Genomic DNA, 26,381 nt, shown 5'->3' with positions numbered 1-26,381 from the left:
ACCGTCAGATAGATTGTGGGTAATCTCTATGAAAAAAGTGGTGTATTTTGTGTCTTGTGCGTAGGTGGTCAGAGGAGTTAGAGAACTGCGTGGAAGGAAGTGGTGCGAGGTCTAGGGTCTAATGAGATCACCTCGATGCGAACAGAATGGGGTTCGTACTACTGGGAAAGATACAAGTGCTATCTTGAGACCTTCTCGGGAGACGTATTGCTCTTTCAAAGGTGACTAAGTGTCAAGTACGCCTCAGTAATGGAAACTGTATTACATTATCATACATATTATACAACTAGCTGTCACTAGTAGGGGTGGAGCCCTTGACGTTGACGGCCAAAGCCTCGAAGATACTGCGAAGCTCGGGAGTGGCTTCCTTGACAAATGGCAACTCGAAGAAACCAAAGTCGTCATTCTTCACCAACTCGGTAAACACAATGGTAAGACCCCAAGGATGTGGCTTGCTGACGATTCTTCTCTCTAACAACACTCTAGTAATCAACTCTTGGATAGTCAACTTGGCAGCAGGCGAGCCCCAGATCGAGCTGGAACTGAAAAAGTGCAAAATGATCCCAATAAACCAATGAGTGTGGCTGTTTGGATAACGCAATTGGTTGGCAATAGCATTGATCAAGTGGAACTTGAACTCCAGTGATCCATGGTTCATCAAGTCAACCAACAATGCCACCTGCGAGGATTTAGTATTAAACCCGCGAACATTGTTAGGCAAGCGATCAGCAACTGCAGAGATACCGACATGCAATACCAAAGCATTGATCAACTTCACATTGTAATGGATAATATCAACACCAAACCCGTTAACCTCCTTTGGATGGTTCAATTTAATGCCAGAGTAAATTGTTCTCATCAAAGCAGGTGCTGGAATTCTCAAGAAATTGTCAACTGGCTTCTTCAAACCAACCTTCACCAAGTCATCAACCGGTTTATAAGCGATCTTTGGCGATTCATTGATTTCAGGAAGTCTTTCGACTTTCAAGCCCTGAGTGAATGGATCTGGCACTGAAACATTAACCGGAGTGGCTGACAAGATGATGTTTCTCAATTGCACATAACCTCTTGGAACAGCAGTAACAAGTTGATAATGACACTCAACCAAAAATTGTGGGTAGTCATGAAGCAAACCAGTGAAGATTCTGTTGACAGCTTTAAAGATAACGCTAATAACATCATGATTGACATTCTTAGAGTAGACGGATTGGAATTTCAAAATAGCGGTCAACAACTTTACAACAGTAGCATATCCTTCCTCTTGTGGCAACTCAAGAAGCTTTGGTAAAAGCATACGATGAGCAACTAAAGAAACCCATGCGAAAGTGAATCCAGGATACACAATTGGTTGGAGTGAGTTGAAGACTTCTCCAATGAAGATGTAAAATTCCTTGTCCAACACCTTAGCTTCCTCGGCCACAGAAACATCGCTCCAGGTTGCCAACAATGAAGAGAAAAACCTGAAGTATGCACGTTCATTCCATGATTTGGCATTTTCATGGTCATTGGTCAAAGCTAACACAATAATACCAATGATATTCTTCAAGTAATCGATCGCTTCTTCCTTGACTTCAAATTTCAAGATAATCTTCACTATCAACATAGCCAATGTATCAACAGCCAAATAAGTTTCATGTTGGGTTCTAGTCCTAACTTCGTGTTCAGCCCCAAAAGAGGTGACAGAAATTTCAATTGCAGCTTTGAAGAAAACTTGGAAATATTCTGGATTAGTCAAAATCTCAGTTTCTAATAATCCTTGAATAAATTGATCTTGCAAGTCATCTGACTTTTCACCATGAGTTAAGAGCTTAACCCATTCAGCAAACACATAACCCAATTGGACATATAATTGATTCGTAGCGGGAAGAGTGGTGTTTTTCAACAACTCAAACAAATTATCACGGGCTAATGTAGCTTGCTTAAGATCATCATTTGAGTCACCCCCAGTGAATTTAGCTAAAGCATCTAACGTAAGTCCAAATTCAGATCTAAGGGCAATTGGACGTAACTCCTCCGATGTGAATACATTGATCAACAACCCAGCAGCAAACTTGACAACAACTGGATTGTTTGATTCAACAATCAATTTGCTAATAGAAGAATCCAATTTCGTAGATTGGACCAATTGGACTTTCAACAAAGAGAATATAACAGGCATGTTAAACTTACGCTGGTCTGAGGAATGAACAAGCCACCAAGTAACATCTTTTGCTGTTGAGGGTGAGTATTCACACAATTTGTCTAATACTACCACATAAATTTCATTACTCATAGGATTTTCGTGAGCCTGAGTAAAAAGACAATTGACAGCATATTGTGCTGCTTTCAATAACAACTCTGGATACTTCAAGGCATTACTTTGCGCGATTGACAACACCTGGGACAAAGTTGTCATGATTGGATGAGTAGGGCTAAGACTTGACAACTTGGTTTCGGAAACTTCTGACAATAACAGAATTGCCTTTTCACAGTGTTGAGTAAACGCACCGAAAAGTTGTTCAAGAGGAATCACTTCTTCAGGAACAAGAGGAATTTGTGCTGCAACAGGTGCCACAGTCTCGATTGGAGCTGGAGGCTGTTCAACCTTTACACCAGCAGCGTTAGCACCAAAATTTTCATAAATCTTCAATTGATTTGGACCAAGACCATCCGCATTCAATCCTAAAGGTTCTGGCAATCTCAATGCGTAATCAGAAGAACCTTCAGCTACGAATGGCTCATTCGAATTGTGCTGCTCTCTAGCAAGGACGTGGGTTTGCATCTTCTTATCAATTAATTCACTGATGTTATCAGACGCTATTCTGTCAACTATGTCAACACATAATCCAACATTTGCCTGAATAGCGGCATTCAATTCTGCAACAGGAAAATCGTTGCTACCTAACAATTGAAGCATTGTAGCTTCGATGGTTTCAGCCAAAAGCTTCCTTCCACTTGAAAGAACCATAATATGCGATAATTGTTGTGCCATATTTTGGTAACTCTTGCAGAACTTGGTCACATCTCTTTCAGTAGCAAAATCCTTCTTTATAAGTGCCTCAGTTGTAGTAAGAACAGCTTCCGATACTCTAGTCAAAATTGGAACTGCGCATTCTCTCACTGCTCTTGTCAAAGATGCCTGGAATGCTCTTCTCAAATTAGCATGCTGGGTGAAAACACTGTTTCCAAGCAAAGTACTGAAAGAAGTATCAAGAGATTGTTCCCCAACTTGGGCTGGCTGGCCTGGGGTTGGGCCTGGGGGATGTTGTGCTTGTTGGGCCTGTGCTTGGGCTTGGGCTTGGGCCTGTGCTTGTGCCTGTGCTTGTGCTGCCTGCGCTTGTGCTTGTGCCTGAACTTGAGACTGCAATGGCTCTTGGCCAAAGTGTTGCCTAGATGCAATTCCAGCACGAGCAGCATCCATTGGTTCGGATGTCTCTAAAGCTAATCTTGAAATATCATTAGCCAAGGTCACAGTTTCCGGATGGATACCAAACATAGCTGCTAAAGCCGTTGGGTTCGAGTTGTGCGATCTGATCAATGTAGAAGACTCTATATCTTTAATCTTCAAACCAAGAGTATTCAACAACACCTCAACCTCGAACTTCAAGTTAAGCTTCAAGTCAGCACATTCGTAAAGCTCTACCAAAACTTTAATGATTCCAAGAACCCATGGGTTTGGTGGACGGAAAATTTTGGAGTATTGAACTTGATCTAAAATCTTGCATACAAATGGAATAATTAAATGCAAAGATTTAAAGTCAAATGCCTCAACAAGTAAAAATTTCAAGGCAATCTGGTCTCTTCTCAATGGTTTATCATTGGCAAGAGTAATCTTACCAAGCCAAGCTCCCAAGTTCTTCAATTGGTTTCTTTCTGTGGAACTGTCCTTAAAATTCCTAATCAAACGCTCGACTTCTTTTAATGACACATTCAAGATGTATTCGAAGAAAATGGCGTTGTCAAAACCTTTGACCAAGTTTGCATACAAATCATGATTGTTTGGCTCCGCCTTAGCTCTGTCTGCAACTAAATAGTCTGCAAACCATGCAAAATACTTCTCAGCCAATAGCTCTTTGATTTCTGAAACCTTCAATTTATCCTCAGTCATATTGTTAACAAAGAATAACAATTTATCAGATACTGCCTCGGTTGGCTCTTCTTGTTTGAAGAAGCCAACTGTTCTATCAGTAACAGTAATAGACTGGTATCTAGGACCGGATTCGGGGATTGGAGTAATAGTCTGGCCATTACAAGGAATTCCGTTTGAAGCATCTTTAACAATTTGATACATCTTTGCATGAGCTGAAATGGAACGGCACTCCAACAAGTGTTTACAGTACATTGGGTACTCATGCAATCTGGACTTGAAATTGTACAAAGATTGTACAGCAAATTTGAATAAGTGGGAGTCTTGGGGCTGGTTACAGGATTCCCAGATGAAGTTCAACGCAACAGTCAAGGTTGTGCCTTGAATCAAGTCCTTTTCTAATAATGCACCAAATAAGAGGGAGGTAGATGCCAAGGCAGACAATGGGTACTCTGAAAAGAACTTGTACTCATCAAGTAATGAATGAATCATACATGCGAAAACGTCTTGCTTGTGTGCGTTATCACTTCCTTTCATATCAATAAGCATGTCCACAATGTCCTTGATTTCAACTTCCTTATTGTACATTTTGGAGTAGTAGGACTTCATTTCTTGCTCGACATTTGGTGGAAAGAAGTTAGAAACTTCCGTATTAAGCAAAATAGCTTCATCATGGCCATTGCCGAAGTTAATCAATCTTGGGTAAGTCGTTAACAATAATAATTGTAGATTCTTTAACTTCTCGGAGTCAACTAACCCTTTGCTCGATTTCAACTTTTCCAACAAGTAGTAAACAACAGGAATCTTCAAAGATTTATAATGTTCTGGAGGCAGTTGTACTGCTCCTGAAAGAACCTGTTGACTCTTCTCGTAGTCCTTCTGTGCCCTCTCATCCAAAGCTTCCAACAATGATGGATAAAACAAGGCCCTTTGTTGTTGATCCTTGATTTTTGCCTCAACAACAGACTTGTAATCAATATCATACAAGGAAGATTCAACAAGAAACTTAACAGCGAGCTTCAAATCCAATGTCCAAGTTCTGGCCAAAACAGCGCCAAGTAAACCAACTTTTGAGGAATAGGACGCTATCTTGAAGATGGACTCAACATTCTGTCTCAAAGCAAAATAGTCAAGTAACTTAGTGATAACCAATTGAATGTCTAATTCCTTGAACATGTTAAGAACTTCCACGAGATGCGCATTATCGCTATCCATTAACAAATTGAATAAAGTGTCAATTAAGTCACGGATAAATGGAGTCTTTTCAGTAAATGTTGAAGCGGCAACAAGTAGATATTCTGGGAATACACGATAGTCATGCTCGAAAATTTGGGTCAAGAAAAGATTGAGTTTACGTTCCGGGTCTTGCTCTTGAAGAGGAGGTTGTTCCTGCTGTTGTCTTTGGATATTGGTTATTACTTGAAGTTCCAACTTACCCACGTTTATGAATTTCAAAATGTTACGTCTTGGAGGTGCCCCAGGAGGTGGCTGAGTTGATGTTTTCTCACTGTCAAAACAATAATTTAAGTTCTTGGAGTTTGAGATATCATACCCACCTTGTTGTGGATCCATAGTATGCAAAATGTATAACAAAGTTTTACTAAACCACCAGTCGTAACTTAAGAAAATGTCTATAATTTCAACATCGTAGTCTAACGAAGACAAAAACTGGGTAATGCTTGCCATTGTCGGTTGGACATTTCTTTGGGATGACTCAAAGAGATTCTCGTGAACAATTGAGAAGACCTGGTACCATTTGATCGAGAATTTACCTTGTTGGTCCAAAGAACGTAAACATGCTTGTAATTGAGCTCCTTTAGCATTGGCTTCAGGTAAATTGTTCGAAATTGACAATCCAGACAAGCCTTGGGATCCAGAAATTAATATTTCTGACAAAATCAATGCAATGCTTTGGTCGATCTCATTTGGCTTTATCTGCAATAAACTTGGAAGCAACTTCTCTGGCAATAAGCTCTCAGGGCCTATTTCAAGTAATAAATCTTTGAATGACATATCTAATATGTTTAAGTAAAAGCGGTTTACTGGTTCAATATCTCTTCTGAAAGCCTTTAAATAGCTTAGAGTCAATAGCTTGTTGATGAATGGGAAAAATGGAGTGTTTAATATATTATCCAAAAGTAAAACCCAATTGTAACTTTTTGGAAATTGACGTTGCTTGACAATAGCTAAAACTCGGAGTGAATTGTGCTTGATAAAACTTTTTGCTCCTTCAGGGTCAGATGCTTGAAACTGAATAAGGAAAATGAAAGAAACGATTAAGTCAAAGTCGAATCTGTTAATGAAATCAGCAACGGAAACTTTCTTATTCTCAAATAATACTGATAAGTGAACAATTAGCAAGTCCAAATATTGAAGATCGTTAGCAAGATAATCAACCTCTTTTCTGAAATATTCCTCTATTAATGTGCGAGGACTGGTGGATGAAAAGTCTGTGAATCTAAGATAATTGACTAGCTTCTCAAAATAGTTATTGACAACAATAGGATTGTTTGCTTGTTTAGCTAGGATGAACTTAACTTGTTTAAAATGGGAGGTTAAATTCTTTTCCGTTAATGTGGTTAAAAGGATAGATATTTGAGTAATGACAACCTTGGTTAATTCTAAATCCTCAATTTGGTAGTCTGATTCTTGTTCTGTGGCTGCTTGTGGCTCAATTTGACTAGCTAATACTTCTGGGGATACGATTGATAGTTCAGGTGCTTCTTGGCCCTTTGGGCTATTACTGGCTGATGAAGACACGATTTAGTGGGGAATATCGGAAATGAAGGGGAATGCCGGGTAGGACAATTCAATTCTTATATGGAACTATTCAAACTCTTGTGGTGTCGGATTGGTTGATGACAATTGACCTCCAGTTTAATGTAGATGAAGGTAATCCGATTGAGTTTGTTGATAATCCACTCAATGATTGAGCTAATGCAATGAAACGTATAATAGATCTAATCAGTAGTCTACAATACTATGAAGAATGTTGTATCAGGTATGATCTGGCTATGTAGAGGGCGCCTACGGTTTGGCCACCAACACGAAAATTTTTGTGAGCGCGGGTTACCCGGACATAAGAAGTTGCTGGTAGATTGAGAGTTAGTCCCTACACCACTACAGGGGAAGAAAGGGGGATTACTATGGGGTATACCTTTGCTATGGTGGGTCCTTAATCTCCTATTTCTCAAGTATTTTACGTGCAAAAATGGTGAATCTCTAATCTTTTTGGAAGGGTCTCCTCCTGGGGTGTAATCTGCCCTCCGGGTTTGGTATCTTGGTATTCATTCAAACATTATCTCTATATACGAAGCTCTATTACCTTACGATCAACATTGTGCAACATCAACGATTTTAGAGATTTCATTCTTCAAGGTGGCGGCCTCCAACAGGTCTTGGTCGATCATTGTGTAAGCTTTCTTCAACAACGCCTTCAAAGTGTGGTTTTCGACCATTAATTGGTTGGAGGTTGTCAAGTGGGTATCATTGGTTTCATCGGACATTCTCTTCGTCAAGTATGGCAACTTCAAGTAGTCGGCGAACGACTTCCCTGGCTCATTGCTACTGACCTCACTTATATCGGAGTAGATAGACTCCAACTCGTTATTGTGATTGTTGGAGTTTTGACCGGTTCTAGAATGCGAGAAAATCGACAAACTAGATTGGTTGTTTTGACTTCCACTATCTGAGCTATCCGACCTTTCTCTTGTGGAGATCTGTGACGACGAGGATGATGTGTTTCCTGAAGAGCCCGACAAGTTCATCGAGAACTTCTTGAATCTTCCCACTAAGGATGAACTCTTTTCTTCGTTCGATTGGTGTGCAGATTGTGGAACAGGTGCTTGATATTCATTGATAAATAAGGATTCATCCCACTTCAATAACAAATCACCGAAGAACAAATCAAGGTCGTTGATAACATTACCCCACTTTGATTCATTCAATAAATGCTGGTAGATGACCTCTTCGTCACCCTTGTCAAGACTCATGATGATCGGCTTGTTAATGACCAATAAACCCAAGGAAATCTTGAACAAACCTGTCTTCCAGCCTTGAATAATGCAGAAGTCCATTACTCTGTTAACAATGGACAAGTCAGGTGAGTGACTTGACATAAATGACAACCACCATTGGTAAAGGAAAACTTGCAATTCTACGAAGGAAGTCAAGTGATCATGCAATTCTTTGTCAGTGGCCTTTAACACGTCCAAAAATTCATTGTGCCACAAGTTCAAAGTGTCTGACATGGTTGGAGCGGTGAAGATATCATGGAGTTCAACTTCAGATTCCATGATTGTGATCAAACAATGGAATGTCAATTCACTGTTGCCGTGGAAGTGGTAGTACAAGACACCTACCAAGAATAAGAGACCCTGACAGTAACCCAACTCGGCATCGTAGTTAGCGTAAACATTGAGAATTGTGGACAAGTTCTGGATAGTATCCTCCTTCTTGAAAAAGTTAACTGTTGGAAAGGTTCTGTTCAAATCCTTGCTTATTTGGTCGGAGATTTCCGAATTGTATGAGTGCTGGAAGTTGTTGTATACCAACATGGATGCCTGGGGGATTTCGTTGGTGTTGAGCAAAAACAACTTCTCCCATACCTTAGACCTTAACTGGTTGGGAACCCCTTGCTGTAAACACAAGAATTCGGTGTAGTGAGGCAAGGTGTTGATGGTTCTGGTAGGGTTGTTGATGAAGGCCAACCAGAAGGAGGCCTCCAATTTGGAGGATATGGAGGAGCTGTTTTTGACAAAGGCCTTGCAGCAAGACTGGTACAATTCTTCCAGCTCCAACGAGCGTCCGCATTTGGAGCATGTGTTGAATTCGTCATCGGAGATACGGTAGTTGGAGTAGAGCTGGTCCATGTCCTCGTTGGTGAACTCGGGCAAGGCGCTGAGGCAGACGTCGTCCGACAAGGACGCCAGACGGGCACATTCGATCTTGAGCTCCAAGTTGTTCAAGAGAATGAGACTGCCTGTGAGGGAGGAGGAGCGAAGGGATTCTTCGAACTCGAGGAGTGATTCGTAGTCAATCATGGTGGGGGTATAATCGGATTGACTGGGAGCTGAGTTGATAGTAGGATTGGCTGTGACGAGACGGGTGGACGAGGAAGACCGTGTTATAGATGCGAAGAAGGGCGGATAAAGAGTGTAAGTAGTAGGAAAGGATAAAGGAATGTAGGTAGTTGGGGTGGCCCGATAAGGAATGTGTGCTACGCTATAACCGGTCTTGCAAAGGTCTCAATAAAGGAATGTCTAGTTGGGGCTACCAAGAATCTGAGGAAACGATAACTTTTATACAAATACAGTAATTCCCAGATGTATGGATGTAGAATTGTTTTGGCGCGCGTAAGGGGGACAACCAGCGCACCGATTTTTAGTGCGGCCCCTGGTTGGGTGCAGGATGTTTAGCCGAGGAGTGGATATGCGTCGTGGTGAAACACGAACAGGAGACCCATTCTGAGCCCAAACAAAAGGGGCACCAGCGCACACGGCAGGAGGCCGTGGTGCGGCGGGCCTGCTAGCTTTGCTGAAACGCTCACAACTGTAGTCTGGTATGGTTCTGGTCGTGTCGTGTCATTTGCCAGCTACTGGTGGTTCCGCTGGTGCTTGCCAATCGCACACTATGTGGTAGCGGCCTATCTGGTAGCACCAGCCAGCCACATCACCGATGGTCAGCGTTGGACTGTGCTCGTCATCATACTGGCCTATAGTGCCTTGTAGCCACTAGAGGTGTCCCTTTACTAGTTGGAGTCCCTTCCTAGGCCTTGTAATCCTTGGAGTGTGTTTCTATTGTCTATATTCCAATCTGGTCTCGCACTTCCGAAACACAACTTTTGTGTCGCAGGTCATCGCCATGGTCTACTACTTCAAAACTCCAGTCAACGACTTCCAGGATGCCACCATCTACATGGGAAGGGACAAGGTGGAAAACGACCCGCTCATCAAACACTCCCACCCAAAAAACATCTGGTTCCATGTAGACAACTACTCGTCGGCCCATCTCTACCTCCAGTTGACCAAGGAAGAGTTGGCGTCGTACAAGTCGTTTGACAGCTTCACGATCGACGCCAATCTCTTGGAACAGTTGGCCCAGCTCACTAAGGCCAACTCCATCAAGGCCAGCAAGCTCAACAACATCACCGTCATCTACACCCCCGTGGAAAACTTGCATACCGATGGATCCATGGACATCGGAACCGTGACTTTCAAGAACCCCAAGCTCGTCAAGCGGGTCCATGTCACTAAGAAAGACAACATGATCATCAACAGGCTCAACAAGTCGAAAACCGAAAAGCCCACCGAGGACTTCATTCAGGAACAACAGCAATTGGTACGTGACATCCAGAACGAGAGAAAGAGAATGGACAGAGAGTCCAACGAACTCAGAAAACAGTACGAGCTGGAAAAGAAAACTAGAGCCGATCCTTACGGTGATTTGTTCACAGACAATAACATCAATGCCAGCTCAAACGAGTTCAGAAATGAAAACTGGGTGGAAGAGGAGTTCTGGTAGACCTCACACATCCTTCACTGGCACTATTCCAATGGTTGCGAGGCATCTGTAGATTTCGTTCATTCGCATGCATTGCACCGCACTTGACTGTGCCCGTGAACCTCGAGTATCGTGCTGTGATCCTTTGGCCCGTATTCCCGTAGCTATTACACATCCACTAACATCCCCGGAATTTTCACCACTTACTTGGTCACTAGCACCCTAGTTCGTTCAATTGTACATTTATTAGACTAATAAATCTATGCTACCTAAGCATCCATGTTAACTGGAAACTTACCTGCGGCTCTTTGGTCGTCCCATCTTTCAACCCAGTCGACTGGACACAATGAGGTGAAAGTCTTGAAGAAGACCTTGCATGGTTCGAAGTCTTCACCCTTGACAGAAACACACTTGTGGTAGTCAATGTATGATTGAGCACAGTGCTTGGTTTGGTTTTGGTATGGGAATCTGGCGTCGAATTGAGGAGTCTCAAACTTGAAGTTTTCTGCGTCTAAAGCCATTATGAATGTATTATGTTATGAGGAACTTGTTTAAAGGTGTCAACACTTCTATCTCCAAGATCTTACGACTTTCTCACTGTTTTTTCACTACAATTTTTTAGCGTTCTAATTGGTTGACTTTTTCACGTGACCAAATCCCGGTCCATGGTGCTATCTACAGGAAGCTGGCCATGAATCAGGTGATGGAGGATTCAATTCTACAGGGTCTGTCTATGGTAGTTGCTTCTGGTCAAAGAAACGTCAATTGTGTTATATTTTCTGGATCGTCCAGCCAGTCATATTCAGGTCTAACTCTTTTTTAGACAATAGTATATACATCACCTGCAAATTGAACACTTTCCTACCTCGTATCTGCTCGAGAGCCTCCTCCTCGGGCGTCTTCTGTATTACTTGGTTGTTGTTCGGATTGATATTGGAATTGTACTTGCTCACCTTATTATATTGCACCACCACGCCTGCTTTCTTTTTAACTATCTCAACCACCGAAATCATCTTGGATATGCTACTCGATCTCGCAGCAACCAACACTTGGCCTCTTTCTAGCTCATCGTAGATTTGCTCTACTCTTTTCTTCATGGAATCATTCTTCCCTATCAAAACAGGTTTATTCAACCCCCTCATGGACTCGTCCTGAGACTGTACGGAATTGTATGTGTCATTGCTAAGCTTTATGAACTGCTCTTTTTCTTCTAGAAAAGCTTTCAACCTCTCTTCCTGGACCTCGTCGAAAGTTGAGGCGGTCGTATTAGATTGTGACATCTTGTCTTGGTGCATCTACTGCGATGCCTACAAATAAATATCATCTCGCGGGTCTAGTCAGGTGACTTATGGCTGCAACTATTTATATTTATTCTTCCACTGCAAATTACTACGTATTCTATTGCTACTCTGAACCATAGTCTTGGCTGCAGTATTGATATGCCTGTGGCTGTTTGCTTGATTTGACCCCAAACGTGTATCAACTTGCATCTGTGTTTCCCGCACTTTATCATGTGGAGGAGGAGCAGGAACATGGCAAATTGGAATAGGCCCTGGAGGACATCTTATTAACGGTGGATAGCCATTTGGGGCTGGAATTGCACCCATTGGGGTGATATATCCATTTGGAGAGTATAAAAAGGTGTTTCCGAAACCGTCTCTGAGAACTGAACTGCTGAGCGAAGGAGGAATAGGATAGGGAGGTTGCAATGGGTGGAGCTTATTGATCTCTAAGCTAGGGCGTCCTGTAATCATTAATGGTGGAGGTAGCGTAGGCAGTGGGCCGAATGGGGCTGGCTTTGACAAAATTGACGCTGCCCCTGGCAAAATTGGCGTGGGTGCAATACTTGGTGTTGCAGCATTCCTCAAATTTGGTGGTGAAAGCATAGATGGACCTCCTGGACCACGCCCATTCTCTAGAATATTTACAGCTGGTAACAGTTTCTCAAGCTGTGGTTTGTTGCTAGTCTGCAATGCTAGCTCCTGTGTGTCGCAAAGTTGATCTTCCCCATAAGTGGGTTCCTCTCGTCCTCTTTTTCTAGAATTAACACTGTTCGAGTCTAAATCTGTTGTGTTTACTGGTGCAAAGCTGCCACTAGTTTGAGTTGGTGGAGTGGGTTTGGGTTTCGGATAGAAAGGTGGGTAATTCATCATATTTTTGGATGGAGGTATTCCGCGAACCAGGTCAATTCGCAAAAATTCATTTTTATTGAATTTTGTTTGAAAAAGTGTTCTCGGCGTAGTTCTCCCTTGTCTTATAACCTGGTCTCTTAAGCGTATCATTTGTACCATCATATTTGCAACCGATTCGATAAATGCACATTTAACATTAAATTTCTTTGCAATCTCTAGGACTGCTGCCATAACTTCACCGACATCAAGTTCCAAACCCTGACTGAAATCGTAAAAGACTTTATTCGAAGTGAGGAACTTTGGAAGATAAGTTTTTGAGTTAGCAACTTGCGTACGCAACTTGACCTTATGTTTTTCAGACTGCTCCAAGTGCTCAAAATACTCTTCCGGTTCTGCGTATCGCATCAAATATTTCTCGAAACTTTTACCCACTTCCCATAACTCTTGAAAGATACGTTTCATAGCAGGGGCAGCCACTTTATTTTTGAGGAGCCGAGTGATATCAGGTTCCTCGTAAGCCACAGATAAGGTGTAGAAACAAATTTGCATAGTTGTGTTATCCCAAATCTTTCTTGTAAAAGTTAACCGTGATCCACCCCGTAAGACCATAAACTTTTCAAACCCACGCACAGCATTGTACGCCTTTTGTATGAACGCCATAGCTTCTCCGTCCTTTCCCCTAAGGTCTAAGCACTCCTGAGCCTTCTTTCTTAAGCAAAAGCTATTTACACAAACTTCAATTCCATCGTTAATAAGTGTCTGATACACCCTTGGTTTGACCATTCTACAATCGATGGTTGAAAACAATCCTAAAACCACCATATTGAAAAACTTTCCTCGATACTGATCTACGTCAAGGTAGGGACCAGTGGTATCAAAGAATATCAAGCAGCCGCTATTTAAGCACTTCTTTAGAATCTTGAACTTTCCTCCGAAGAAAGAAATTATTTTTGCATTCATAAACAAGTAGTCGTATTTGAAATTTTGCGATTCGTTTTCGGCAAGCAATTGATTAAAATCGTTGAAATCACTAATGTTCCGAGTAGGGGAGAACTGGAATACTTGATCGCCCTGGTAGATCCTGTAGCTATTTTGACCGCGCCCGTCGGGTGTGCTTGCAAATGGGAAGAAGTGTACATTGCACTCTGCGTTCACAAGGGCGTAGGAAATGTAAAGAAAAGTAGGAGACGCACCTATAACGAGTACGTTGCGTTTTCCTGACATAGGAGGATATTAATGTTGGCTTCTTTACTGAAGGATGTCTCTGTTTGACAGAGCTATTTAACTGTTCAGGCTTGGTTTGAGAAGAGTACAGACGTAAATAGTTGTAGTTGCAAAATTATGCGACCACAAATACGAGTTGCAATTTACGAAATGAGGTCGGAGTCCCGACTGTAATTTACGAAATGGGCTCTGTTCAGGTGGAGAGGTACCCTTAGCTATGAGGGTAAGGTCTTTAGGTAGTCGTGTACTACGTGTGCCATAGCCTGGATATGACTTCCTACTCCGTCAACCTTCACACACATTCACTCCGAAGATGGAGACACTATCAAGGGCCATCCAAGGCAGGTCTTAGCCATTAGTCACGCCTGAGCCATCATACACCCCTAGCTGGTGATCTGACCATCGGCCTAGCCATCTCCACGGGGTTTGTCCTGACTCACAAACCAATGCTGATTAGCGGATCACATGATAGCCAGAATAGGCAATATTTCCCGATTGGTCATATCGGTAGTTCGGATATCTCCAGAGACTGGGGTCAGCAATATAAAACAGAAAAAGTGTTAGTGAGGTTTTCCATGTACATGATCAGAACAGCATTCAAATTACCTGTTCGTCGTCAATTGCTCCAAAGTATCTCCACAAAGCGTTTTAGTATAGTCTCCGCCATGTCTTCCAGCTACAAGCAACCCCCCCACAAATTGACCATGATTCCTGGTCCAATTGAATTTTCGGATGAAGTTCTCGGAGCTATGGCCACTCCTTCCCAGGCCCATACTTCGCCAGAATTCGTGGCCACTTTCCAATCGGTGTTGAAGAACTTGAGAAAGTTGTTCAAGTCTGAAGATGCCGAGGCCCAACCCTACGTCTTGGCCGGTTCAGGAACTTTGGGTTGGGACGTTGCCAGTGCCAACTTGGTCAGTCCTGGCGACAAGGTGTTGGTGTTGTCCACCGGATTCTTCTCTGACTCTTTTGCCGAGTGTTTGAAGGTGTACGGAGCCGACGTTGACGTGGTCACTGCTGAGGTTGGTGACGTGGTTCCTTTGAAGACCATTACTGACAAGTTGAAGTCAGAAAAGTACTCTGCCATCACCATCACCCACGTGGATACCTCCACTTCTGTTGTCAGCGACGTCAAGGCTATTTCCGAGATCGTCAAGAAGGAGTCTCCCGAAACATTGATCATCGTGGATGGTGTCTGTTCCATCGGAGTAGAGGACTTGGAGTTCGACAAGTGGGGTGTTGATTTTGCGTTGACTGCCTCCCAGAAGGCCATTGGTGTCCCTGCAGGCTTGTCGATCTTCTTCGCTTCCGGCAGAGCTGTGGCCAAGGCTTTGGCAAGAAAGGAATCTACCTTCTTCGCCTCGTTGAAGAGATGGACTCCCATCATGAAGGCCTACGAAAGCGGCAACGGTGCCTACTTCGCCACTCCTGCCGTCCAGACCATCACCGCATTGAAGGTATCATTGGACCAGATTTTGGCTGAAACCTTGGACCAGAGATTCGCCAAGCACGAGCAAGTGTCTTCCCAATTCAAGTCCTCGGTGGAAAAGTTGGGATTGAAGATCCTCCCCGTCAACCACGAGGTTGCTGCCCACGGCTTGACTGCCGTCTACCTTCCTGAAGGCGTTGCTGCGCCTGATCTTCTTGGTGCCTTGTCCAAGAAGGGCTTCACTGTGGCTGGTGGTATTCACAAGGCTTTGGTGGGCAAGTACTTTAGAGTGGGCCACATGGGCTTCTCTGTTTACGAGGGTCACGTTGACAAGCTTACTGCTGCTCTTCAAGAATCGTTGACCGAGCTTGGCCATAAATAGACTAATAGTAAATGTATGGTCCGTGTCGGATCCGGCTGACTGGTAACTGTAGACCGAGGTGGTTAAACTTACAGGTTACCGACCCGCTAGATTGTCGCAAACACTGTTGCACGTGACCAGCACTCATATCAGTAACCACTAGCCATACCTCGAGTGGCACCGCAGCTCTGATTCAACTACAGAGCCTCTAGACCTCCCTCCACGCTTCATCTTACCCAGTATGATGTTTAAACGGCCCATGATGGTACAGCCATCACGGCAATGGCTCTCTATAGCAAAAAGATCGTGGTCCACTGCGGTCTCTAGACCAGTGCCAATCCGATCTGGAGGCAAAATTGTCTGGCCAAGTCCAGTTTCATTCACGAAGCAGGCAATTCTGTTCAATACCAAGCCAGGCTTGACCTTCATCAGGCTGTTCCGTGCCTCGTCGGTGAGGAGCGCCGAGGAACCGTCCAAAACCGACTCTTCGTCTTACTTGCTAGGCAGGAAGATCTCCACCTCCGAAACCAAAATGATGAAGTCATTGTTTGCCACCATCTGGCCCAAGAACAATCCACGGTTCAAGATCAGGGTGCTCGTTGCATTCTCGTTGTTGATTGCGTCCAAGCTCTTGAATGTACAAGTGCCATTTTTTTTCAAGCTGATTGTGGATGAAATGAACGTGGATTGGACCAGTCAGTTGGGCACCATTGGAACTGTCATTGGGTCTTTGATCTTAGCCTACGGTGGTGCCCGTTTTGGTTCCGTCTTGTTCGGAGAATTGAGAAACGCTGTCTTCGCTTCTGTGGCTCAGAGTGCTATCAAAAGAGTGGCCCAGAACACTTTCAAGCACCTTCTCAATATGGATCTTCATTTCCATTTGTCGAGACAAACGGGTGGATTAACCAGGGCAATTGATCGTGGTACAAAAGGTATCAGTTACGTTTTAAGTGCCATGGTGTTCCATATTATTCCGATCTCGTTTGAAATCACAGTGGTGTGTGGGATCTTGACCTACAACTATGGCTTGTCGTTTGCTGCCATGACTTTCTTTACCATGTTGGCTTATTCGATTTTCACCATCAAGACTACCGCGTGGAGAACGGGCTTCAGAAGACAGGCCAACAATGCCGATAACCAAGCTGCATCTGTGGCATTGGACTCTTTGATAAACTACGAATCCGTTAAGTACTTCAACAACGAAGCTTTTCAAGCTTCCAAATACGAGAGTGCCCTCACCAACTACCAGAACGCATCGATCAAGGTGGCCACTTCTCTCGCTTATTTAAATGCTGGTCAAAATTTAATTTTCACCAGTGCATTGACGGCAATGATGTACATGGGATGTCAAGGAGTGGCTAGCGGAGCCTTGACTGTGGGTGACTTGGTGCTTATTAACCAGTTGGTTTTCCAGTTGAGTGTCCCCTTGAATTTTTTGGGGTCTGTGTATCGTGAATTGAAACAGTCATTGTTGGACATGGAAAACTTATTCCAATTGCAAAACTACGAGGTCAAGATCAAAGATGCACCTGGTGCCAAGCCGCTTGTGTTGAAGAATTCGGAAATTCCCCCAGAGATAAGGTTCGAGAATGTTAGTTTTGGCTACCATCCAGACAGACCTATCTTACAGAATGCCAGTTTCACGATCCCAGCAGGGGAGAAGGTAGCCATTGTGGGACCCTCGGGGAGCGGGAAATCCACCATCTTGAGGTTGGCATTCAGATTTTACGATGTGGATAAGGGACGCATCTTGATTGACGGGCAAGATATTAGTAAGGTGACTGTGGAGTCCTTGCGTAAGGCCATTGGAATTGTGCCCCAAGAAACGCCCTTGTTCAACGAGTCGATTCTCGAGAACATAAGGTATGGCCGTTTGGACTCCAGTGACGAGGAGATCAAAGACATGATAGAAAAGGTGCAATTGACCAAGTTGATCGAGGATTTACCCGAGGGGGTCAACACTATGGTGGGAGAGAGAGGAATGATGATTTCGGGAGGAGAGAAGCAGAGGTTGGCTATTGCCCGGCTTTTGCTTAAACAGGCCCCCATCACGTTTTTCGACGAGGCTACGTCTGCGTTGGACACCCATACTGAGCAGTCGCTTTTGCGCACCATCAGACAGGTGTTCAAGGAGGGAAAGAACACCAACATCTCAATTGCGCACCGGTTGCGGACGATTGCCGATGCCGACAAGATCATTGTGTTGAACAAGGGCCATGTCCAGGAGGAGGGCAGCCACTACGAATTACTTTCCCAGGACAACTCGTTGTACTCGCAATTGTGGGACATTCAAGAGAACTTGGACATAGACGAGCAATTGAAGGAGAACGCCGAGGTGCAGTCTGCCAAGTGAGCGTGGTGACATGGTTGTGGCACCAAAGGTCAGTTGGTTGTGGTATCACGCAATTTTCCTGCACACTGGCCCGGCCCAGTTATCACCAGGGATCAAACTGGCGATCTTTCACCACTCTTATCTTACCATGTGCAGACCCAGCACCTGCTCTGCTTGTCGTACGTATCGGATGCGTTCAATGGCCACGGCCGACTAACCATAGAAAACACTACCTGGATCGGATGTGGCTTGCACATTCCCAGGGCCATGGATCCCGTGCCCAGACATCAATGGTGTACGTGTGAGTCCATCAGCGGCACCGACATCGGCGACTATCCCCCCAAGGCAGGCGACGGCCGCCAGGCAGCGCCAGCGCCATGATATTATAGATTAGTTAATGCACGTTGAGGCAATGGAGTGTAGGACCTGAGAATGGCGGAGGCCGAGCCAGAATGGCGAACCAGAGCCGAGGCCAGAGGCAGGAAGGCGAAATTTGAAGGAAGTAGCGAATGGCCAGAATGGATGGAGGTAGCCAAAGTCCAGAATAGATGGAAGGAACCAATGCCCAGAATGGATGGATTGTAGGTCCAGAAGTGCAGAAAGGCGAGAACGATGAAGTAGAGGTGGCCGGAAGTAGAAAATGGACCCCACGTCATGCCTGAACGAGCCTGGATCTACCCCCTGGCCAGACCATCTCCAGGCAGTGCAGGTCAACGGCAATCTGGGCGCTGGCACGTCTGGCACTGGCACGTCTCGCACTGGGCCATCACAGTTTCGCCTGACGACGTTGCAGTGGACGATGAAGATCTGGCGCACCGCGCCTAGGTGCGACTCCTGCCAGCGCACTGGCCTACGAACCCGCAACACGGTGACTCCTAGCGACTCCTGGCCGCGACGCAATTCGCTTAGTGACACTCCCTGCCTGGAAAGTTGGCACCACTGATCAACCGATATCAAGACCACGGCTACATCAATCGGCTGGCTATTGTAGACCACGCATAACTAGCATGTATGGCCACACCTAGCCTCAGTAATTCCACCAGGGCACAACTTAGACCGTACAGCATCTGGCATGAGGTTACACTACCAGCACCAGCTGGCACCAGCCTCAGAAACCCAAACCTTAGACGAAGCGTCAACAATGGATAACGTCGGTTGATCGCCCGTGACAGCTCCCCACAGGTGCATCCACGCCTCGTATTGTTGGTCAACAAACCACCCCTTTATGGGCCTGCCGTAGGCACGGCAATTGGACTCGCCATAGGACGCAACCCCTATCGGGAGGAGGTAATCAGTTACATAATATTACCGGTGCGCATCTCCCCCACCACGATATATATTGGAACCGGAGCCAGGGTTTCTGCCTCAGCGATCATGGACGAGCAAAGAGTCAAGAAATGGTTGGGCAAGTCCCCTGGAGGCACTGGCTCGCCCCTGAAAAAACCCATCCGGCTGCTAGGCTCCTCATCGCTGTTGGTGCAGTTTTCGGCTGTGAAATACCCCGACTCCAGCCTGGGCCTGAGACCAACGCTGATGTTCCGTGGCAGGGCAAACTCATTACCAGCAAAGGTGTCCAATCTACAGAGACGTCCCAGCGGCTCTGCCAGAATTGGGCCCATGGACAGGGCCAATTCGCCCTACCAGCCAATTTCCACCCCCGAGCCCGCGGAGAATTATGAAAAATATCAAAATTACCTGAACTACAACCCCAACTCGCCCCCCTACCACGAGCTGTTCATCCCGCCATTGCCCACCGCCGCAGGCATGCCGGTGGAGCCCATGTCCACCGCACGGACCCACAGGCTCTCCCCCGTACGACAAGAGGACAATGTGGACCAGCTAGCCACCTCGATTCTTCACGTCATATCCGATACCGAAATCGAATGGGTCATGTGACCCTGTCCTTGTGCCCCCCACCACACCTGCATTCTTTTCAGTTCACCTCTATAGCCAGCTGCCTTGACGGAGCTGCATGCCTCCGTAAGGCGCAAACCCGTTGCCGCAAATGGGCTAGGCCCATCTGCACATTTTCGGTCCCAGCCATTCATACAACGGAACAATTATTAAATATGTATCTCGAGAAAATATCGTCTATATACACTCCGACCCCGATGTTCATGCCGAGTCACAATAAAACGGTCCACCTAAAAGCTAACAATCGCCCCACCTCGACAATCGTAACATTCCGGCAAATTCTTGTCCATGACATCCTGGCACGTCACGGCACCGCTTTCCGTCTTCCGGCCGGTATCATGCCTGGGGCAAGGCCCCGACCAACTCAGGGTAAAAGCCCCCAATAGTGGCTTTTTCGTAGTTTTCCGCCTCGAGGGTTTCGACTAATTCAGTCAATTCGTGCGGGGGTAAGCTGGTTGTTTTTTGCCTTACGAACTTTTCCTTCATGCCTAAGAGTTCCGGATCGTATTGCATGATTTCTCCCAACACCATGGTGGAAATATTTTTCACGGTGGCTGCCATCTGTTTGGACCAATCAGACCCCTTTCTTAACGACTTACGAACCCATTGATCGTAGTGCAACGAGTACCATTGGAAAAGCTTGATCTTGTCCTGCTTGTTGGGCTTGTATTGGAATCCAATCAATCCAAGCTCAATCATCTTGGAATCAATGTTAGTCATCACGAAGTTAAGCGTTTTGTGCACAAGCTCGGCATCAGTCGCAAACGATAACGACGAAAGTGCAATAGTTTGCAACTCGTGTTGAGTGACATTTGAGTGGTCCAATAATGAGTTGTTGGAGTTCTTGACGAGTTCCAAAACTCTCTTATAGTCCTTCTGGTTGGCCTTGTACACAAACAAGTTGAACATAGAAGACAACAATTCCTTGGGGATGTACTGGTTTTTGCTTCCAGGATTCAAAAACGTTTTGGTCAACTTCTTTGCAATTTCCTGGAACTCAACATTCTTTATACCAAATTGCAAGATGGAGTTTCTAACTTGGACTTCAGTTAGCGAGCTCTCTCTGTTTAAGCTTGACAAAGATTCCCATCTGCCGACCTTTTTGTACAATCTTAAGATGAATTGTTGGAGCCATTCTTCAAATTTGGTGTATTCACTGAAATGCATGAGAATGTTGTTGAAAGTTTCCAAATAATTAAGAGCGACCTTCAAAACATGGTAATCTATCTTCCAGCTCTTCAGGGACAAACTATTGATTACCAGGATGAAATCAATTAATTCAGTGCTAGTAGAGTTGGAAGTACCCAAGACTTTACCGTAGTCATTAATGATAGTGATTATATCTTGAGCGCATAATCTATTTTCTTTGATTTGGGGTACAATAGCCTTCTGGATAATTTCACTGGAATATAAGGTTCTATAATATCCTCCACGCTTGTTATTGACACTAATGAATTGATGAATTGGAATATCCAATTTTAAACTTCTGTCGGACATGATGACGTTCAATACCTTAACTACTCCATTATCGTCAACCACCTTCAACAATAAGGGGACGTGGTATGGTTGATCCTCTAATTTAAGCTGTTCTGCAGTTGCATCATAAACATATGTATGTTGCTCAAAAATAATCTTATCCATGGCAGGGCTACTTTTAACCTTGACTAATGGAAATCCTGGATTTCTAGTCCATGAATGGACAAAACTTGGGAGATCAATTGAAGTAAACTCATTGAGAATGTTCCAAATATCAAAAGCCTTGATAGATTTGAATTGATATGTCTCAAGAACTTTCGATAAGCCCTTTAAAATCAAAGTGTAATCCTCGTGATACAAATTCTCTGAGCTTGAACCATCAATATGCAAGATATTCGAGACCATTCTCAATAAGATAATCCCCTTTTCGTATGACTTGGTTTCAAAAATGGTAGCGGTTGATGAGTTTATACCAGTATCGACTTTTGAAAGATATTGGTGGATGCTAGGGATTATGTGGCCATTCTCATCGAACAAACAATCCTCATCCAAGTAGGATTCATAGCTCTCGATTTGCAGAATATCATACACGCTTTCGGGCTGTTTTTCAAAGTCTGCAACTTGTACAACATAATTGCCCAACCATGTCGCAAAAGCTTCATTTAACCAAAGATTACTGTAGTCGTCAAAAGTCACCAAGTTTCCAATCCATTGATGAACAGCTTCATGAGCGATGAGTTTTTGCATTTGAATCTTTTGTTCGAGAGAGCCCTTACCCTGTATTTTGATTTGATCACAAATGACGGTAATCATTCCCCAGTTCTCCATAGCTCCATCACTTAAAAATGGTAAGCCAATGAGATCGATCTTGTTCAAAGGGAATTTGAAGTTGAGTAGCTTTTCCAACGTGGTGATAGAAGTTTTCAATACTTCCAATGCGTATGCTCCTTGAGTGGCATCACCAACCGCATTGTAGACTCTTACTCTGGTAGATCCTGCATAGCTTTCCACATAGCCAAAGTCTCCCAAAACAAACCCAAAAACTGAAGGAGATATTGGTGGGGTAGGTTCAAATTCAAAAATGGAAGTCCTAGATTCATCTTCAGTTAATAAAGCGTTGGAAATGACATGGAATTTAGGCGAGGTCTCAATGGTGAGCTTGATAGGCACCTTGAAGTGAACTTCATCGATCAATGGGAACAATAATCTGGCCCCATGTGGTTGACAGTGAGTGGCTAAGATATAGTTATCTGATCTTCCAGAAACCGAGTCAAGGTAGTTAGTCTTAAACAAACCACGAGTGGTATCCTTGTAAGTTTGAATCTTGTTGATTTGTCCGAAATAGTTGATAGTTACGGATTTAGGACTCTTGATGGGAGTCTCTGATTTGAGAGTAATCACTTGGTTAGCTCTGTCATGTGTGACTTTCAATGAGTGGCTGTCATTATCGTCGGATAATACTGCCTTAGTGATAATCAATTTATTGGCATGTAAGCTGATTTCGAACGGAGTTGAGTCGTTGGAGGTATCGGTATTTTTCACCAAATCAAGAGTAACTGTACCGCTGAAATTTGGCTTTGTGTGGTCAATAGCCAACTTCAAATCGTACGACGAAGGCAAATAGGCATTCGAAAGCGAAAGTAACGAACTGAGGCTAGTGGCCGCCATTTTGTTGGCGATATCAGTCATAATGGCTAGACTGGCTTGTCCCACTATCGAAAATTTTCCACAAAGCGAACTGATCTGGTTCTCCGGATTACATAAGCAATTACCAAGATCTGGCTGATAACCGAGAAGGCCACCCCAGGATACCCATCGTGGAGTAGCCGGAAGCCCTAGGCTGCTTGGCCAATCGATAAATGGACATCCACGGGAAATTACCAAGCTGTTTCTCTATTGTGCTCGTGATTCCGGGGCCTCTCTGGGACTGTTCCCCTCGGCCGAAGAGCTCAGAACGGCCATCCAGGGCTCCTTGGTGGGGCCAGTTCGTGTGGTATTTTTCTGATGCTACTTGTGATCTTACTTAGGGGCATGGATGGCCAGATCCGCGGGATTCGACCGGGGTTTGGCGACGGAGGGTGTGGAGTCGGCTTGGTCGGAAAAACGGCACTCACTCGCAGGTTGCAGCCACCGGGCCCTGGCCAGAGTGATGGGGCCGTGGCCCGCGCGACTCACCACCACGACTAGTAGTCACTGTGGTGGATGACTGGTGGTTACTGCATGATCCCCAACATTTCTGACACGGTCACGTGATCGAGCTCGCTCCGCGGTCCACCGCCAGTCGCGTCCGTCTGCTACAAAGGCGTGGAGTGGAACCGCACCGCCAGGCAATGGCTACAGCGATGTCGGGACGGTACGGGCCATCATCCAGTAGCCAATCGAACTACACGCTTTCAGAACCCGCTGGGCTTCCCCAACCAAGTTGTGCCAGGCTCAACCTTGCCATTTACGGCAATTGTTCGGCCCCTTTTGTCAGCTAAGCCCGAGGATGGGTAGCGGTTTTTTTGGGGAAAAATCACACAAAAAAACTTTCCAACATACTCCGATAAAGACTTATACGAATGATATAAGTAGGTGGGAAAATCCATGGAGCGGTACAAACAGCATTAGCACCCTATTTATTGACTTTGTCCATCCATCCAAACATCCTTACCACCATAGAGGATTAGTAGGTCACTAGCCCACACCATCACCATAGAGGATTAGTAAGTCACCACCCCACACCATAGAGCCCTGATTAGTAGTCTGACTCCACAGACCACCAGAGCCCTGATTAGCACTCAGAATCCACAGACCACCATAGAGCCTGCTTCATAAGCCAGACTCCACATAGACCACACATCATGCACGACACATCCACGCTACCTTCGCCAGAGGAGCTCAAGAACTTCAAGGATGCGTACCCTGGAGCCATCAAAATCGACTGCTCGGGAGCGTACATAGCGAACGACCACTTGTTGAGAGACTCCAACCAGTCCTCCAACTCAGGGTCTGCCTCCACATCGGCCACAGGAACTCCCTCTCCCGAAATCAGCTCGGAGTCCGACGAAGACGAGGACTCTGTCAGGCTCGCAGACACCTCTCGCTCCGACCACGAAGTCGATGCCGATGACGAGGACTTCGACTTCACCAAGAACATCACCCTTCCACAGCATAACTCAGAAATAATACACATCTCGGTTGACATCGGAGGCACATTGACCAAGTTGGTGTACTTCACCAAGAGTAAGAAGAGCCAGAGTGGTGGCAAATTGCATTTTCGGGACTTTCAGACAGAAAACCTCGCGTCCGAAACCCTTCATTTCATGATCAAACTCATCCAGAAATCCATCACCAAGTCCAGCGACCCTCCCATCACCTACATCATGGCCACGGGAGGAGGAGCCAGCAAATTCTACCAATTGATGAACAAATCGTTCCGCAAGCGCAAACTTCCCATGAAGATCATCGCCAAGGACGAGATGGAATGCTTGATCAAAGGATTGGACTGGTTGATCACCAAAATCCCCAACGAGATCTTCACCTACGACCTCGAAACCGACCACACCATCTCTTCGCATTCCCTCCAGCATCCTGACCAAATATACCCATACTTGCTCGTGAACATCGGCAGTGGGGTGTCGATGATCAAGGTGACAGGACCAGGCCCAGACGGCTTCGAGAGAATAGGAGGTTCGTCCTTAGGTGGAGGAACCTTGTGGGGCCTCTTGTCGTTGCTCACCGACGCCAAAGACTATAACGAGATGTTGGAAATGGCCCTGCGTGGTAACAACGAAAACATCGACTTATTGGTGGGAGACATTTACGGATCCAACTATAATAAAATCGGGTTGAAGTCCAGCCACATCGCCTCGTCGTTCGCCAAAGTGTTCAAAAAACTCCGTTTCAATTCTAAACCCATGACTCCGGCCGAAAAATTGGCTCATTTCAGGCCGGAAGATATTTCTAGATCTTTATTATACCTGGTATCCAACAATATCGGGCAAATTGCTTACTTGCAGGCTGTTCGTTTCAACTTGAAGAGAATATACTTTGGAGGCAGCTACATATCGGGACATATGCAGACCATCCATACCCTCAGTTATGCGGTCAATTTCTGGTCCAAGGGAGACATGAAGTCGTACTTTTTGCGTCACGAAGGATACCTAGGCAGTGTTGGAGCGTTTGTGATGGGGCCCCAATTCGGAGCTGGTCAACACTCCCCAAAATAAATGATTTGGTGATGAAGTAAATGAAGTTGTAGAAGTAAGGTTGAATAGTAGCAGGCGTATGGGAGGAATTCATGAGTATTCCATGAAGATTTCAAGAAGAATAGATCGGTAGTGAATAGCACTTTAACGGTGGCACGCGATGGTCTGTTTAGCACGAAATTTGGAGGTGTGGCGTAAGGCGGGCCATAACAGTAGCGGCCGTTCGAGACAGATCTGCGAAGGAAGACAAATAAAAGTTACTGCGTTTCACTTATCAGAATAAGTAAATAAACGGTAGTAGGGAGGTATGCTATAATAGGCTCCTTTTTATTGTAGCATGAAGTTACTACCTGTTTTCAGACTCCACGCGGGCCAGGTAGTTCCATGGTAACAATTTCCCATTAATATCATGAGATCGGTAGTTGGGAGAAAAGCACTAGCATACCACAGTAGCTAATCCTGGAGACTACCACTAGTAGGCCTAAAAGGTAGACCAATGCTAAAATGAGGTGGTTCTTTTGGCTATTTTATGGCTTAAACCACAGTACATCCCTCAGTAATGCCCTATCTAGGCACGAGAAAGTCCGCCAGTAGATGTTCCTAGAGAAAAATAGCACTTTCTGACCCGCTTAACAGGTAATTTTCTCTAAAACAAGGGCATCTTGGAAAATATTCAATCTAGCCAAAGAATACGGGATTACGGAGAAATAATGATTCTACGTAAAAAGAGTATTAGCGTGGAATCATTCTTTCTAG

The 26,381-nt window shown here is 44.8% G+C and overlaps 11 protein-coding genes across 11 annotated transcripts; 6 read left to right on the top strand and 5 right to left on the bottom strand.

Moving 5' to 3' along the window:
- Positions 1-286: 286 nt before the first annotated feature.
- On the bottom strand, positions 287-7,147 carry CDC39 (CCR4-NOT core subunit; the record flags this gene model as incomplete). Its single annotated transcript, XM_020206967.1, has 3 exons — positions 287-6,809; positions 6,937-7,026; positions 7,140-7,147. 3 exons carry the CDS (start codon positions 7,145-7,147, stop codon positions 287-289), a joined length of 6,621 nt encoding a protein of 2,206 aa, XP_020062438.1.
- Positions 7,148-7,361: 214 nt separating this feature from the next.
- CANTADRAFT_305081 (TBC domain-containing protein) lies at positions 7,362-9,518 on the bottom strand. Its single transcript, XM_020208357.1, has 2 exons — positions 7,850-9,518; positions 7,362-7,720 (listed from the first exon to the last, which is right to left on the bottom strand). Exons 1-2 carry the CDS (start codon positions 9,106-9,108, stop codon positions 7,399-7,401), a joined length of 1,581 nt encoding a protein of 526 aa, XP_020062437.1. The 5' UTR covers positions 9,109-9,518; the 3' UTR covers positions 7,362-7,398.
- A 410-nt stretch (positions 9,519-9,928) lies between these two features.
- On the top strand, positions 9,929-10,588 carry CANTADRAFT_7794 (uncharacterized protein; the record flags this gene model as incomplete). Its single annotated transcript, XM_020211186.1, has 1 exon — positions 9,929-10,588. The coding sequence occupies one exon, from the start codon at positions 9,929-9,931 to the stop codon at positions 10,586-10,588; it is 660 nt and encodes a 219-aa protein (XP_020062436.1).
- Positions 10,589-10,836: 248 nt separating this feature from the next.
- On the bottom strand, positions 10,837-11,088 carry CANTADRAFT_91767 (cytochrome c oxidase subunit VIb; the record flags this gene model as incomplete). Its single annotated transcript, XM_020211857.1, has 1 exon — positions 10,837-11,088. The coding sequence occupies one exon, from the start codon at positions 11,086-11,088 to the stop codon at positions 10,837-10,839; it is 252 nt and encodes an 83-aa protein (XP_020062435.1).
- An 812-nt stretch (positions 11,089-11,900) lies between these two features.
- Positions 11,901-13,120, bottom strand: CANTADRAFT_27190 (uncharacterized protein). Its single transcript, XM_020208025.1, has one exon. The coding sequence runs from the start codon at positions 13,102-13,104 to the stop codon at positions 11,926-11,928; it is 1,179 nt and encodes a 392-aa protein (XP_020062434.1). The 5' UTR covers positions 13,105-13,120; the 3' UTR covers positions 11,901-11,925.
- Positions 13,121-14,588: 1,468 nt separating this feature from the next.
- CANTADRAFT_56238 (pyridoxal-phosphate-dependent aminotransferase family protein) lies at positions 14,589-15,734 on the top strand (the record flags this gene model as incomplete). The annotated part of the gene is made up of 1 exon (XM_020210568.1): positions 14,589-15,734. One exon carries the CDS (start codon positions 14,589-14,591, stop codon positions 15,732-15,734), a length of 1,146 nt encoding a protein of 381 aa, XP_020062433.1.
- A 511-nt stretch (positions 15,735-16,245) lies between these two features.
- Positions 16,246-18,066, top strand: ATM1 (ATP-binding cassette Fe/S cluster precursor transporter; the record flags this gene model as incomplete). Its single annotated transcript, XM_020206966.1, has 1 exon — positions 16,246-18,066. The coding sequence occupies one exon, from the start codon at positions 16,246-16,248 to the stop codon at positions 18,064-18,066; it is 1,821 nt and encodes a 606-aa protein (XP_020062432.1).
- A 127-nt stretch (positions 18,067-18,193) lies between these two features.
- On the top strand, positions 18,194-18,426 carry CANTADRAFT_56152 (uncharacterized protein; the record flags this gene model as incomplete). The annotated part of the gene is made up of 2 exons (XM_020210549.1): positions 18,194-18,224; positions 18,269-18,426. The coding sequence occupies 2 exons, from the start codon at positions 18,194-18,196 to the stop codon at positions 18,424-18,426; spliced, it is 189 nt and encodes a 62-aa protein (XP_020062431.1).
- A 993-nt stretch (positions 18,427-19,419) lies between these two features.
- Positions 19,420-19,941, top strand: CANTADRAFT_23438 (uncharacterized protein; the record flags this gene model as incomplete). Its single annotated transcript, XM_020206965.1, has 1 exon — positions 19,420-19,941. One exon carries the CDS (start codon positions 19,420-19,422, stop codon positions 19,939-19,941), a length of 522 nt encoding a protein of 173 aa, XP_020062430.1.
- A 354-nt stretch (positions 19,942-20,295) lies between these two features.
- CANTADRAFT_23437 (uncharacterized protein) lies at positions 20,296-23,124 on the bottom strand (the record flags this gene model as incomplete). Its single annotated transcript, XM_020206964.1, has 1 exon — positions 20,296-23,124. One exon carries the CDS (start codon positions 23,122-23,124, stop codon positions 20,296-20,298), a length of 2,829 nt encoding a protein of 942 aa, XP_020062429.1.
- A 1,154-nt stretch (positions 23,125-24,278) lies between these two features.
- Positions 24,279-25,646, top strand: CANTADRAFT_23436 (pantothenate kinase; the record flags this gene model as incomplete). The annotated part of the gene is made up of 1 exon (XM_020206963.1): positions 24,279-25,646. One exon carries the CDS (start codon positions 24,279-24,281, stop codon positions 25,644-25,646), a length of 1,368 nt encoding a protein of 455 aa, XP_020062428.1.
- Positions 25,647-26,381: the final 735 nt, after the last annotated feature.

The sequence above is a fragment of the Suhomyces tanzawaensis genome, assembly GCF_001661415.1.
Source record: "Suhomyces tanzawaensis NRRL Y-17324 unplaced genomic scaffold CANTAscaffold_7, whole genome shotgun sequence".
In the NCBI taxonomy this organism is placed as follows: domain Eukaryota; kingdom Fungi; phylum Ascomycota; class Pichiomycetes; order Serinales; family Debaryomycetaceae; genus Suhomyces; species Suhomyces tanzawaensis.
Note: the sequence above shows the minus strand (reverse complement) of the source record. Positions and strands in the feature narration are given on the sequence as shown.

Bases quoted from the DNA above. Each gene is read 5' to 3' on its own strand.
- CANTADRAFT_305081 (XM_020208357.1), bottom strand. From the start codon at position 9,108: ATGATTGACTACGAATCACTCCTCGAGTTCGAAGAATCCCTTCGCTCC. The intron at 7,721-7,849 runs ATTCAAGAAGTT...ATCTAGTTTGTC, and splicing joins AGTTCATCCTTAGTGGGAAG to GATTTTCTCGCATTCTAGAA.
- CANTADRAFT_27190 (XM_020208025.1), bottom strand. From the start codon at position 13,104: ATGCGATACGCAGAACCGGAAGAGTATTTTGAGCACTTGGAGCAGTCT.